Source organism: Aulostomus chinensis, chromosome 22 (assembly GCF_037954235.1).
Source record: "Aulostomus chinensis isolate RoL2024-O1b breed Wild chromosome 22, RoL_Achi_v1.0, whole genome shotgun sequence".
NCBI lineage: Eukaryota > Metazoa > Chordata > Actinopteri > Syngnathiformes > Aulostomidae > Aulostomus > Aulostomus chinensis.
Window position 1 is genome coordinate 11156756 of NC_141341.1, and position 15745 is coordinate 11172500.

At 41.4% G+C, this 15745-nt stretch overlaps 1 protein-coding gene across 1 annotated transcript in view; it reads right to left on the minus strand.

The window, feature by feature from the left end:
- Positions 1-15745, minus strand: part of ext1b (exostosin glycosyltransferase 1b) — a 101955-nt gene that overhangs the window by 20098 nt on the left and 66112 nt on the right. The window contains exons 2-4 of the mRNA XM_086192811.1: positions 8992-9085; positions 5390-5497; positions 3227-3346 (exon numbers count right to left, since the gene is read on the minus strand). Of these exons, the coding sequence (XP_086048937.1) occupies positions 3227-3346; positions 5390-5497; positions 8992-9085 (322 nt within the window). The remainder of the gene's footprint in view (positions 1-3226; positions 3347-5389; positions 5498-8991; positions 9086-15745) is intronic.

A 15745-nucleotide genomic window follows, 5' to 3' on the forward strand; every position in this document is an offset into this window, starting at 1 on the left:
AGGGGGGAGCTATAAATGTGAGTGAATATCAACTCACTTCCAACCAATAACCCTCCTTCATTTAAGAATTTTGTATAAATTTATGCCTGTGTTATTAAAAGGCCTGAGTTGAAGCAAGTGGAAACTGTTACAGAGGTGTGTGCGCGTGTGTGGGCGATGGAGGAAAGCTGGCTGTGTTTTCTGAACGTTTTGCTTTGTGTCACCTCAGTAGCAGCTATCGATTGTGTCAAGAGTGAAAAGCTGCGGTGCAAAGCAGAGCTGAAAGAAATATGTTATTGTGTAATAGTTCCTGCACAGACAAACCGAACTGTACTCTTCTTTTTTTTTTTTTGAAAGGCGTCTTGATCGCATCAAAAGTCTCCTCAGACAGAAGGTATGGGGGGGGTTGAGAGAAAAAAACAAACCCCCAAACCCAAACAAAGTCATTAGTTGTATCTAAGCAGCAGTCAGTCAGGTGTGCCCCAATCCTTTCTGCACCCAAATAGAGCAGTCTGTCACACGGTCAGACATGAGAATGGCTGCTCTTTTCCTTTTTTTCTTTCCCAGCAGTAGCTTGCCCGTCGGCCTGTGCTGAACAGGCAGGCGGAGAAAAGAGATATTGCTGCTGCGCCCTTGAGCCATGCTAAATTGCTTCAGTAAAACAGACACAGGTTTGGGGGCCGTGCTTTATAGCCTCTATTGAATCGGGAGGTGATGGCTGTTGGCTTCAAAGCAGAGTCAGGTGATTTGCAGCAAGCGAGCTGAGAGAGAAAAATGTAAAAAGTGAATTCTATCGCTCTGAGGGAGGGCAGGGGTGGGGGTCTACTAATATTGATAAAACAACATAAAAATTCAACATAACGAGGGAGGAAGAAGGAAAATAAAAGACAAAGTGTTAGTTCTTCTAAAGTCTCTGAGGGCATTCGTTTGCTTCATCCCCTCAGATTAACTTGGAATCTGCTAACTTATCTATAAAAACACAGCCTGCCACCTCTAAAACCCAGAGCCCTTATGAGGGGTAATTTCACTCGCTTGGCTGCAGCTCCTCCCCCGTCAGCAGCCCCTCAGTCGCTACATGATGGACGACTCAATCTCACCTCTGAGCAGCCACAATCAACCAATTAGAGCATGATAGATAAATCCTGTTTCTCCCGGAGCACAATGTGGGCTTGGCTTCAATAGGTGGCTTTAATAGGTATACCACATACAGCTATATTGACCTTGTGATTGGTCGAAACATGTCCACTTCCTGACAGGAAACACTGCATGATAGGGTGAGTTTCCTACCACACACACGTACACACAAACTAGAGTTTGGAGTGGATGTGAGAAGTCAATAAAAAGCACCAAAAGTTTGTTCTTAAATGTGTGAGATTTCAACCAGTCAAGTTTAGAGAAGAGTGTATGCGTGTACCATCGCAAGATCTGCAGTTTGTGGAAGGATCTGTGTGTGTGTGTGTGTGTGTGTGTGTACATGTGTGTGCATGTGTTGAAGCTCAACAGGATGAATAAACCATGTCGCTCGTTATCTCGGGGGCTGCCACGGCAATGCTATTTACATATGTCATCCCTTCTCCTCTTCACCCTCTCTTCGCCAGCTCACCTCTCTTCCCTCGCTCTCTCATACAGGACAGTCAGTCAGGATTAAGCGTTTAGCCCTTGCTGTATTCGTACGTGCGCGCACACACATACACACACAAACACACACACTGAGTCACAGACTTTCGCCCCGTCACCTTGCTCTTTAGTGCAGAGTGACAACCTGTCAAGGCAAGGTTATGCCTGGGTGGTGCCATGTGTATCTGGGCTGACACACCTCGACATATGGAGATGTGTTTCTGACTCTGTGTGTGTGTGTGTGTGTGTGATGGCTCATAGCGAGACAGGCTAGATAACAAACAGACCTAAGATGTAGAGTGAGCTAAAAAAAAAAAAGTTAAAAAAAAATCAGACAGACTCTAGAAGCCACGACAGATTACGTGCGCTGTGTGTTGAGAGTGCGTAGGTGCTTGTGTGTGTGTGTGTGTGTGTGTGTGTGTGTGTTGAAAAGTCAAACTCAGATGAAAGATTCGGGAGATTTCACTGTAAATAGGAGAGCAGCGGTGAAGAGAACGTTGCTCGGAGGCTCCAGCGTAGCAGCAGGAGAGGAAATTAAAAGCGTGATGGGATACTTGGATGAAAGGTGAGGAGGCATGAAGCTAACAGGTGTCATTCCTAAACTCTAAAAAAGACCCATTGGTTCACATTATTACACCTGATCAAAACAAGGAGGACATGTCTGAAGTGCAAAATTCTGATGACAAAAACGCAGTGCCTTCAAAAGTTTTTTCTTATTTTTTTTCATTAGAGTGCAGCAGCTGCGCTCCAGTTTTCAAGGAGAACATATCCTGTCAGTCAAAAGTTAGACACAAATATTTTCACTAAAATTTAGCTTCAGCTCTTCTTCTATCTAAATAATCATAAACGACCCAGACAGATGCACCTGTGCGCGTTGGACTGACGAATACGATGTTTACCTCAAGAAGCTGGAGAGCAATAACATCTCAAGTATTAATCGCTATTTCTTAAAGGCAAAACAAAAGGTGGCACGTCATGATGAGGGCGCCGTCACAGATGTAGTCCATCTACCTCGTCTGAATTAAGTTGAGTTTATACATTTGGGTAATTTTATATTTAGTCCAGTTTGAATTCACAGTACAAAAATATTTAGAATCAAGTAAAAAAAATGCTAAGGGTGTGTATGAAGTTTTTCTAACTGGTTTGAGGAAGTGCTGGAAAATGTAAACTATGGGCCACGTTCTTCCAGCAAATATTAGATTTCTATAAAAGCTTGCACTGATGGCCCATAATCCTGTGAGTTTTGTTGTATTGTGATCTCTCTGCAGCTGCACTAGGATTCACAAACGGACTAAGACTGCTTGGACTCCGCGCCAGAGTATGATTACTTTTTCCATTAATTGTGTAAAGACGAAAAGAATAAAGTTCCGAAGAAAAAGTCTGCACTTCTGGGCGACCTCGATCAACTAAAATGAAGAGAAGATAGTTCTTTGTGAACACATAAATGACACAATGGCTCTATTTTGCATATTCTGCACCCAGGAGAGGCCGGTGGATAGAGCCAAGATTGTAAAGAATGTGCTGTGACACTGCAGCCCTCAGAGAGAAAGATTGATGATGGAGGAGAAGGTGAGAGGAAGGCGGAGAGGCCAAAGAGCCTGATTGCATGAGTGTCTTCTGGACTCCTCACCCCCAGTGAGGTCAGCACTATCTTTTCCACCGAGGAGAAGTAAGCCTCCCACAGGAACTGAGTCTGCTGTCTGAGGGCCAGGATCCTCTCTGAGTTGATGGAGCGCACTGTGGTCGGAATCTGCAAATGACAAACAGCAGCCAGTCAGCGCTAAGTCCCTTAAATACTCATACCTCAACTGTGGCGACAGAGAGAGTTCAGGGTTCCTGCAGGTGTCGCCGGGTACGTCGGTAAAGAGGAATGTAAAGATTTTAACGCGCGATCACTCCAGAAGCGTTTATATCTGCTCTGACTGACGCAGACCTAAAAAATTCTAGCTCATTCTTGGGGGCTGGGTGCTCGGTTGCTAGCCGGGTTTTGTCTGATGAGTTTACCTGAGGCTACAACGTTAGTGATTAGTAATTCATTTCCATACTAATTGTTGGGGGGTCAAATTGAAGATCGCGTGGGAAGCCTGGATTAAAACTGGTGCACAGATACACTCGTTAAAATCAAAACACTATGCCTGACATAATAATTGTTTAGTTTTGAATGAAAAATATATAGCTCTCAGGGTCTACATGCATGTTGGTTTACATAACAACCTGAACAGCTCTTTTTGTTGTTGTTAATTTTATTTTTGGTTTGGATTATGAATGTGTGGAGTTTTTAGTTCGTTTTTTTTTTCATCCTTATTTTAATGTTCGGCTCATTTATCGATTCTGAAGGGCGTATTTGCATTGCTTTGCAATTGAATTATTTCATTAGGGTTATGAAATTAAGTAAGAGTGGCAAGATATTGTTTCCTGCAATCATTTCTGGGACAATTTAGAGTTTTTGTTTGTTTGTTTATTTGTTTTTTTAAAAAGGGACAGTGCACATTAATGAACACTTCAACTTTTGCATCTATTTTGCATCTAATTCATCCGTAGTCCCTGGCAGGGCACCGTCCAGTACATTGTGTTATCATTGACAGGCTTCACCTCCAGAGCCGCAGGCTGAAGACGATACTGCAGGCCTGTCATGGAAGCGTCAAGTCTAAAATCTGTGATTTGACTGCAATTCAACTTCATTATTACAATTACATAACAAAACAATGACAATTAAAACACTTTACTAGCTTTTTTGCTGTCTGGCAGCAATGTATTTTTCATGGTTGAGACTAAAAAAAAAAAAAAAAAATCTGACTTATCAAATCCTTTGAGTTTGGCAGTTGCAGAGAAGAAAAATACATTCGCAGTAAACAAGAGAATGTCAAGCAAACAAAAGAAGGGATTTTCAAAAAAAAATAATAAAGGCAACAGAGTTTATCAATCATCAAACAGTGTGAGAAAAGAAGCTAAAATGCTGCGCCAGCCACTTGGTGGATGCTTTTATACTTGACTTCAAAGAGCTGTGTAGTTTAGTCCTCGTACGTGTTGGTTTGTCACTCTGAAGTGGGACAAACTATTTTTTTTTTTTATCAGCTCTTTAGTAAATACTGCATTTCCATATTTCACTTGCTGTGTGCTGTTTTGATTTAAGAGTTCCCAGATTTAAAAAGGAAGAGAACACGTTTAACTGCATTTGGGTTAAATAAACATGCATTAATATAAATAAATCATACTTCATGTGGGATCCCATATATACATATTATAATGTTGCAGAATATGTGTGTATGTATGTATGTATGTATATATATATATATATATATATGTGTGTATATATATATACACACATACATAGATACATACACACACAGACCCCACACACACACACACATTCAGGAACACAATAGGGTGCTGAGGGAGAGCTCCTCGTACGTTACAAGACTCAATGTCAAACAATATTATTATACACTTCAGTCAAATTAAGAGTTAATGGGCATATAATTACTTTTTCTCCCATGAAGTTCAAGCAATTCCAGTCAAATCCATTTGCTCACTCTATTTACTCGACCTCTTGTATAATGATGAGAGGCTTTAAATAACATTTAGAAACAGTCAAACATACTGCAGGAAATTTGTTTAGTTGACAAGAAAACAAAAGAGTGGTATCTCTAGAGAAAGTGTGTGTTTTTAGGATTCTCAAAGTCAGACAGAGGTTTCATTTCAACGCCCTGTTATTTCACAATGCGCTATCGTTTTTCAGATGATGTACGGATGATGTCGGGGGGGCTGCGCGAGCGTATCTACGGGCCGTTACCTGCAGCAGGAGCCTCTCGTCGCCGATGACTGCAGCTGCGTTCCAGTCAATGACCTCGGAGAAAGGCATCTCCCAGCCGTTACTCAGCATCACCGGCACACAGGCAGCCTGAGAGAGAGAGAGAGAGAGAGAGAGACAGAGAGAGAGAGAGAGAGAGAGAGAGACGTACACAGAGTCAGAGAGCTCAGAGGACATTATCCTCTACAAACACTAGCGCAGCTGAATCACGCTTCATTGATTTAGATTTCATATAAACGGATGAACTGCCTATTTTTCTGTTGTTTTTTTTGTTGTTCGTATCAGATTGAATTTTCTTTTATTTCCAAGCTTCTTTGACTTGATTTGAACAAATACTGCAAACCTACATTGAAAACAAATTGTCGTAAAGCTGCCAAGGAAGGAACAATGACACAAGCAGCACAGAGTCCACAGCTGTTAACACACCTTCAGATGAATAAGACGCCTGAAACACTGAGGACAAATCAACGGCAAGGACACCATAGATTAGTCTTTAGGAGGAGTAGCTCCGATGTCTTCTAGCTACGATTGAGTACCGTCAGATGTCTGCTCATTTTCATACCTGAGGAGCAGCTCCCCAAATTATTTTTTGTGTTGTAAATCTGCTTTGACTGGAAAAACGCCATTGTGCTGAAAGTAAAGATTTGAGACAAAGACAAATTAAGTCTGTTTATTTTTTCCACGTCATTAAACTGTTTCCAGTGTGAAAATGCCACAGAGCTGAAGACAGAGAGCAGAGATTAGTATCCTAACGTGTTATGTCATTCTTAACGTCAATGGACATCAAAAAGTACTGTTCAGGAACTATAAAGGTACATAGATTGAAATTAGAATTAAGTGACAGAAGTTAAAATATCCTGGAAAAGTTGGAGCATGTACACAAAGTCGTATTACAAAAACTATGCTATGACAAAAACAACAAACACTACTTCGGTAGTCGGCGTCTATTTTTAGTCACAAATGAAAGAGAAAAACGTAGCATTATCAAGTTATTAATTTGCTGCGGGTTCATTACAATGACTCATTTTGAAACATCTAGAATTTGAGCCACTGCTGAGATGAAAACTTTCACTAAATAGAGCTTTAATTCAAAAAGTGTAGAATGCATCTATGCATTCAGTCGAAGAAACGAGTTCGGAAATACGGCACAAACAAGATGGCTGATGTACATTTAAATGTGACTAGATTTGCATCTTTTAAACGGAGAGCAGAAGAAATCTATGAAGTAACGTTTTAGTAGTTGTTATTAGTATATTTACATTGCTCTGAATCAGGTGATGTTTAAACGGCAACTCCGGCAGAGAGTCAATTCCTCAGAGGAGGCGAGCAGCAGGATTGATAAAGAGAGGAGAAAGGGGAATTAAAAGAGATCAAAAGGCAGAACAAAGTGGATAAATAGAAAGAAAAGATGAAAGGAGGTAGTGAAGCTGAATGTGACCTTTGGCGACGGAGTGGCACAGAGATGGAGGGATAAGAGGGGCGGTAGAGCGAACAGCTGGTGTGTGTGTTTTGTGGGTATGTGCTCATGGTGGGAGTTTGATGTAACGACAGCCCTGTCACTCCGGGTCATAAAGGTGTCAGCTCAACCACAACTGGCCCTCAGGCACTGATGCTGTCTCCTACACACGCACGCGCACACACCCACACACACAATCCCACACATACAGATTTATACAGACAAACAACCCCAGGCATAAACACACACACACGCACACTCACACACACACACACACACACAGAGTTGACCTCTACTGAATTGCTTTCTCGTGCAAAGACCAAAGCCTGTAAATTCTCTCCCTCCATCTTCCTCTGGACGGTGAGTCGATGGATAGAGTGAGTCAGACAAATGGAGAAAGGAAGAGGAGAGAAGGAAAGAGTGAGTGCAGGAGAGGGGAGAGTGCTGTTGTGTGTGTGTGAGTGTGTGTGTGTGGGGCAGCTGATAGTGAGATAAGCGCACTTATGTGGTGCACTCTGTGGCTGTGTACGGTAAGGAGAGGTAAAGGACAGTGCGGTGGTGATGCAGAAGAGTGCAGTGCAGTTACAGAAATGGATGAAGAGAGCTGAAGAGAGTCGAGATGAAGAGGCAAGAGCAGAGAAAAAAACGAGCTAATATTAGAGGGTTAAACCATTTAACGTGACCGCATGATGAAGTGTTAGGGCAGTCGCGGGAAGTATAATTAACCTTTAGTCTGGTTAAATACTCACTCAAGCACAACAGAATAGACGTACTTAACAGCCCTGTAAGATCGTACACGATATTTACGATAAAAATGATCATTTCAGTCAATATAGTTAACTATTAATGATAAGTCAGGTTAAAAAAAATATGTGGAGAATTAAAATGGCTTATTTATCGAGCAAGAAAAAACAACCGCTCCTCTTCTGAGCCGACGTGTCATCTTTTAGATGCTCTCACCATCTGTACTGGTTTACTCACTGTGTCTGTCACTGAGTCACCTGTCAAGGGTTTATGTGCCTAAACGACCCAGAACTCAATCACAGCCTTTACACATCATTATTTTCAACAGATTTGTAACAGTTTTGAACACACTGTTATTGCCTATACGGTTGACGAGCTACTTCCAGTGCGCTCTGTAATCAAGCCGTATTTATGGGCTGTTTAGGGTTTGTTCATGCAGATGTAACTATTAAATTATCTATTTTTATTAACTATTCGCAATGCATTTGACTATTCAATGAAGTGACTGCTATCAAACTGTTTTGTTTTGGTTTTTTTTGTTAACACACAGTGAGCATTAAATGTCATCAACTTGAGTTCCTGAGTGTTTTTTTTGAAAATTGTGCTACTTCCAGGTAAATAAGTTTGTTTTCTCCAGAGACAGATTTAAATACATGTTTACACAAGATAAAAGGTTTTAATTTTTGTTTGCTTAACATTCCAACTTCCAACAACAAACTTAATTTTAATGAGAAAATTAGCTTCGTTATCTTGAGATAACACAGTAAATGCCAAAAAGTGCCAGTTTTGAAAACAGCACTGATGTATCTAGAAAAAAATTCCACAATGAACAATGATGATGCTAAACTTTGCAGGAAACTGACTTTGTATAAAGTAGCAACTTTTTGGCGGCTTTTTTTGAGTTTGAGTTTCCCATAAAAAGGATAACACGATGTTTGAAGCGCATGTCGTTGCTGCCTTCAAATAGAACTTAGGAGCTTGTGTTTATAACACTGACAATCTTGATGATTTTCCAGGTAAATTTCCACTTATGCTGTCGTGAACATCACAGCTACAGTTATTTGCTTGAAAGGATTTTACGAAACATCCGTTAGCTAGCAAGTGTTAGCAAGCAAAAGTTGGCTAGCAAGTGTTAGCTTGATAGCTGCCATTATGGTTTGTAATTTCACAGTTAATCATCCAAACCAGTTCAGGGGGCAAATTTGGAGGCAGCACCTTCTCAAAATTAAAGCAGTGATACTTGAGTAACCTTTTAACGCTACATGTAGCACTGCTGTAACAAATGCAAAGTGGGATATTGGGTGCAGGTTATTTTTGTTCTCCCCCCCCCCTCTTTTCAGCAATATTGCTGGTGGGCATGAATTTACAATGTGTGTTTGTTTACCTGCAGAGCCTCCAGAAAGCGAAATGAGCCCAGTCGTCTCCCGCGAGGAACCAAGCAGAAGGTGGAGTTGTGGAGCAGCTCTTTGTAGTCGTACCTGAAGGGACGCAACACAGGCATGTGGTGAGTTCACGGGCTTGAAACAGAAACATTTACAGCATCTCATAAAGAAAAATATATCTGTAACCAACATTATATACACTTTAAATGAATCAATAGTGGACAAGTGATATTGCAAATACTGTATTGAAATTGCTTGGGCTCTATAGCTACACTAACTGACATTGAAACCACCCACATTTTACAAATTAATTCAGGAGCACTCCACACAAACCACAAAGAAGACAAAGAAAACACTTAAAGAAACACAGCAATTCCCGTGGTTTCAGCTTTGGTTACTGGTAAAACTCCGTTTTGACTTTTTCTCGTTGTGTCAGGGGAAAATTGCGGTTTATTGGGTCAACGGTTAAACCAGGTAATCATCACTTATACCAGAAAAACACAGTGTTCTTGCACAACTACAATCAGAAAAATATGTCAAGTTGGAAGGGGAATCACAGTTTACAAGAGAAAAATAATTTGCCTCCATTTGGTCTTTTAAGAACGTCTGTTTATGTGTCATTTCTTCGAGAACGTCTCAAGATCACCGTGTTTAAATTGGAAAAGATGGCTAAATTGACTCTAATTATGATTCCCTTCCAATACTGCACTTTATTCTTTGCCAGCTCATCTCCTGCTTTTAACTTCCTCCTCTCTTTCTCTACCTGTTTATCTCTCTCTCCTTCTCAGTAATCAATCCCCTCCCAGCCTACTCTCTTACCCCTGGTCTCCTATCGCACAAACCGCATGTTCCCCTGCATCTCTGCCTCCTTCAATCCCTCTATCTCTTGGAGCAGGAGCTCGACGACCCCTCCCCTCCTTCCCTGCTCCTGCTTCTACCTCCTCCTACCTCCTCATCCCTCTATCTCTCCACTGAGGTGTGTCTTATTGCTCTCCAAACAGGGTGATCAACCCTGCCAGGGGTAATGAGCTGAGAGTGACACCTGCCTCCACCACACAGCTGGCTCACTGTGTGTGTGTGTGTGTGTGTGTGTGTGTTTGTGTGTTTGTGTGTGCGTGCAGCATGCATGGTGTCCTATATGAGTATTGACCGTTTTAAATTTGACAGACATTCTAAAGACGACTTTCTCCTTCACTCTGTCAACCTTTACCACAACATGTTTTTATTCGTACGTCAACCTCTGTCTCCATTTTCTCTTTCTTGTTCAAATGCAAACATGTGACTGTTACATCAGCTAAAAACGAACGCAGAGGAACCAGGTCAAAGTAGTTTGTGATATGAAACAAGGACATTGTCACTGTGAATCCATCATCCTTCATTCTGACAGCTAAAAAAAACAGTTTTGATATGAACAGACAAATAAACAGATCACTTAAATGAGCAGCTGAATTGCTAACAACTGCACACTTTCATTATCATCCTCTGGAACATGTTGGATTGCAAAAAGTCGCATGACAGACAAAAGAGTCAATAATAACGTAGGGACCCTCCGTCTGATGAAAGTGTGCTGCCATTCTTTTTTCTTAGTTTCCACACGGATGTGTTGATAATTTACAGAAGAGACTCAGCAGCATTTTAAGCCAACACTTGCAGGTTCAACATCATTTTGGTGGTACAACACATCACGGCGCCTCTTTCACTCCCTCTTCTAGCGCCAATTGTTTCTGCAGCATTTGCACAAAATTCCTGCCAGCTTGTAAAGCTGCTTTCTGCTACTTCAAGCTAGTTCAGAATTTTCAGTACAGAAATCATGTCAACGTCTCTCAAAAATCAATTATATGGAAGCTAATAAGCTCCATGTTCGCTGCCAAAAAAAATATCAAAATGTGTGATGCTCGTATCAAATGTGGCAACAGTGTCAAATAATGAAGTAAATGTAAAAGTAATCCTTGAAAAGAAAAACACTCTGGACTACTTTAAATACTAATTCAAACAAACAACGCAGGCACACACACACACACACACACACACACACACACACACACACACACACACACACACGCCTATTTTACTCCATTGACTGCTCAAGTCTCTGGTGGTTCATTATTCAGAATACTTTTTTTTTTTGGTTATGAAGAAAAGCTTTGGGTGCTACCTCTCTACAGGCTTCAGGATGTTAGCCAATCAGAAAAGAGAGTGCTTTTAGGGAGGGGATGAGGGCTAAACTAGCTTCTGGGGGCTGCATGTAGAGCTTCTGTGAGAAATATAGAATAAAAAATTCACAGCTTGAAATGAGCACAATAGGTGCACTTTAAAAGAGATGTTTCCTAGCTCTTGTAATGACCAAAACAAACACCAATGATTGCTTTTCTTTTAAAAATAAATATGTTTTAGTCATGAGCCCTGAAAGCACTAAAGGTTGGGGGTTAACTGAGTGGTGAGACAGAAAATCATTTCTCATTTAGGTGTAGTTTAGAAAAGGTGAAGGTTACAGGACTCACAAACACACACTCCCCATGCACAGGCACTCGTCTCTATTGATGTGGGTAGGGCGGTGTAAAGCTCATACAATTTTGTGTGTGTGTGTGTGTGTGTGTGTGTGTGAGTGAGTGAGAGAGAGAGAGAGAGAGATGGAGGGAGAGAGAGAGAGAGCATCAAAGCTGATGTTGCTTGTGAGATGCTGTCTTGTCTCTTCTTTAGCACTAATGAAGTGCAGGGACATGACAGCCTGTAATAAAATCCCACCCTCATTCACACCGACATACATAACGTTCTGCTGTGCAGCTATACTGCACACAAACGCTAACACACTGAAAGACACTCTCTCTCTCTCACACACACACACGCACGCATGCACGGAGCATGAACAAGCGACAGCTGCACGCCCTCACATTGATGTTCCGTCACCTGTCAGGAGACGAAGACACTATCTTAGCCCATATTTCCCCACCAGCTGTCTGCCTGGATAGTGTGTGTGTGTGTGTGTGTGTGTGTGTGTGTGTGTGCGTGTGTGTGCGCGTGTGTTACAGCCAACAAAACAGACCAGCATTTGATTGCAAAACTGCAACCCATTTTATCTAACCACTACACTGTCATGCGTGTGTCAAATGTTGCTTTTCTTCTATATTCAATGTGTAGAAAATGATGGCTGCTTGATTCTGTTTAAAGACACTGTCATGTGGAGAACTTTCTGGTTTTAAGGTTCAATCAGACTGCCGAAGCAGGATTTACAGGATATGAGGCTGTGTCATGACAGTCCCACAAGATGAGGTAACATTCTTCCCTCACCTGTTTCCCCTGCTGTGCACCTTCCACCTAATTATGACTGGGATTGTGCCAAACACACAGAATCGTCCTTTTTTATGATGTAGCGTTAAGGATTTGATTAAGGCTGCGTGTGGACGCCCAAACACAGATGTCAACTTCCAGCTGATTCAAAGTCTTTTCAAGCTGTTTTCTGCGGCCTCGCACCATTTTATGTCTCTGCAACTTAAGCAGACTGAAGGAAAACTGAGCTCAGGCTGTCAGGACAAGAGAGCAAGAACATGAGGGAGGTGAAGTGGTTTCTGCAAAGTTTAGCAAAGCATAAACGTACAAAAACACGGCTTCACGTTGTAAAGCGCGCACGCACACACACACACGTTGGCCTCTGCATGTGTAGCTCGCTGCCGATTAGAGTGTGCTTGACTGTCAGCATGTCCAACAACTGTGAAGCAGTTGGGCAACACTTCTCTTCAAGCCCCAGTGGCAACATCCTACACCATCGCCATGGCAACCTGTCATTAAGTGCCTTCATTTACAACAGCTTAATTACATGGTATCAACACTTTATTCACATAGACAGGGGTGGGTACAAGGACAAAAGAGGAAGAGAGGAGAGGGAAGGAAACATGATGTTTTACTACATAGACGACAACACAAAGGCACTATAGCAGAAAAACCTTCGTACCCGAGCCCAGATGACCGTCTACAGCCCTGTAATATTGCATTTAGAGAGTATTCAGATACTTAACTCAAGTTTTAGTAGCAGTACCATGAAAAAAAGCAACTCAGCTGTCTCTTTCTCGAGCTTTTCGGTGTCCCCCTTATTTTTTTTCAACACAACACACATGTAATTGTTGTTTAATCAAGATTAAAAAATAAACAGGCCTCTTATGTTATGGTTGCTGAAAATGAGCACGTTTTAGTAGCTGCAGCTAGCTTGTTAAATTCACCACATACCCTTAAAACTACTGTCGAAGTACAATTAACCAGGCGCTAAACATCGTAGTGCTCACCATAGGATTCCGATGTTTGAAAAAGTGAGTGATATCGGACATAGCCACTGCGAAGTGGGCTTGGATCTGAATGTAATGGCTAGTAGTTGTGTCGAAAGTCAGCTGCAAGTCCCTGGAAATACTCAGCCTTTACCAATCGATGCTAGATGACAGCAAGTCGGTGCTGACTTGGAAATATTCAAAGCAGACCTCGATTAATTTGGAAACCGCTGCTTGTGTGCGCTCATATTAAGAGGAATTTAAAGAAAATGTATAACAAAACAAAAAAAGAAAAAAAAAAGAAAAGAAAACTCTCTCAAAACTTAACTACTATTGAATAAAGGCACTAAATTCAAGCAATCCATGTTCCCAGAGGTGTGCGCTGCCTGCTGGTGTCCAGCAGATGTTTAGTGACCTCCTGTTGCTTGAACATGAAACTTCAGGGTGATAAAAACACCTAACTGCAACCGAATTGAGTGTCTTCCAGGGAACAGAGAGAGAGAGAGAGATCCAATTTACTGCTTATTGAGAATGTTCTTGCATTAGCCTCTCTCGCCTCTCCCTGTCTTTCAGAGCGTATTTTGGTGTGTGAAAGCATAAAAGAATGAGAGCCTGGAGGTCTGCTGTTGGCTGGAACAAAAGCCAGTGTTTTGTACTCTATTGTGTGTGCCCATGAGGTTTCAAAATAAAAAAAAAAGAGAAAAGTATCAAAACTCATCACATTTTACGCCGAAAGAAAGTTCCTTCTAGACACCGAAAAAGTTCAATATTTTGATTCTAAAGTTACTAATCAGTACACTTGTCACGCCACAGGTGTGCTCATTTGTCTAGTAAATAACTCCCAAACAGACTCCAGCAGTAATTAAACAGGAGTCTTGTGTACTTCCCATAAACACAAGCATCTAAGTTGAAGCATACTGTTGCGTGCTCCCATGAGACTGTGGCAGATGTGCCGGCTAATGCTTTAAAACACCCTGGGCATGTATGCAGTGCATCCACGTTTCCTTAACCTGCTCTACCAGCTTCATCTGGGTTGTGTGCAGCTGCTTTAAGCGAGAACAGTTCTCTCATATTTATAAGGAGTTGAAATCTAAAAAAAAAAAACCTTAACTTCCTTTGATAGATTGAGGTTGACCCCCCCCCCCAAAAAAAACATGTTGCGCTAATTGCTCGTGCTGTTCAGGTTTTGTCATTTAATATAACGCTGAAAAAGTCACATGCTGAAAAAAACTATGCCATGGTTCTCCACTGAAAGTCAGCTGTATGTGTGTGCCTGGAGGAGGCCAGGGAGTGTGTGATCCAGCTATATAGGTTATGTGTGTTTGTGTGTGTATGCCTGCCTGCCCCCTTTAACTTTCACCCTCTCCCCTTATTAACTTCCCCTGCAGCAACAGTAGGAGAACAGCAGTGCACTGCTGCATCTTAACATCTGTCCAAGTGCATCCAGATGTGTGCCTGTCCCCTTTTCTACTTCTACAACGCCTGCTTCATCTAATTGATTAGCTTCATTAGCCAGTTTAACTCCAATTAGAATTCTAGCAAGGAATTAGCCTGAGATCTGGTTGGCTAAACAACCCTGACCCCGGCTCTAAGGTCCACGCACACCCAGGGCAAATCTGATTACCCATATTACAAGTCTTGTTTCCTCTGCAGCACCAAGACTGCTGTGGCCTCTGGTATCATGGTGTCGATCACATAAAACGCTAAGTAGTTGAAAAGAAAATGACGGCTGATTTGACAGGTACAGTAGCGAGCAAAAAAAGTGGCACCTTAAAAGATACGGTACGATAAATACCTGAACTATAAAACAAATGCCATGAAAATATCCAGATAGTTTATATTTTAAATCGGTGCAGCGTAGATAAATCTAGCAAATACCAAAAGAACATTTGTTTTTGTCTTCAACTACAAATTTAAGGCTTAAAATGAAAAATAAATCATTAGGTAACGATGTGTAGTCTGTTTTCAGTCATGAACCACAACAGTTATTGGATTAACCAGTTTATTATCCACAGACAAGGAAAGCCACAGATTAAAAATCTATTTTTAAGAGTACACTTGCTACAATAATAAATACAGACACGTGTCTAGCGTCTAATCCATCAGCCAGACCTAACATGTAAAATCATAAATAAGAAACATATTAAAGTCAAAGAGTCCCACTGCAGCGATAACTTTGAGAGTATACAATCAAATTTAAGGACAAGCAGATCTGGATTTATACACAGAGCAGTACTGTCCTCATATACTACAGGTGGACAGGTTTCTAAAGCAATGTGAGGATGTGATGTGTTCACTGTACTGTGGTACATTTGGCTGCTGTGCAGTTACAAGGAGGACTTGAATCTGATTGCCTGGTGAATGAAGTGTGATACGATGCACCGATGCAAAGCAAAACATCTGCATTGAAAAACCCAGTCAAATGATGATTTTTCTGTGTCTGTATCAAACAAAGATGATGTATTCGGGAGGTGTGTGCAGCACCGCTGTATCTGGTGTA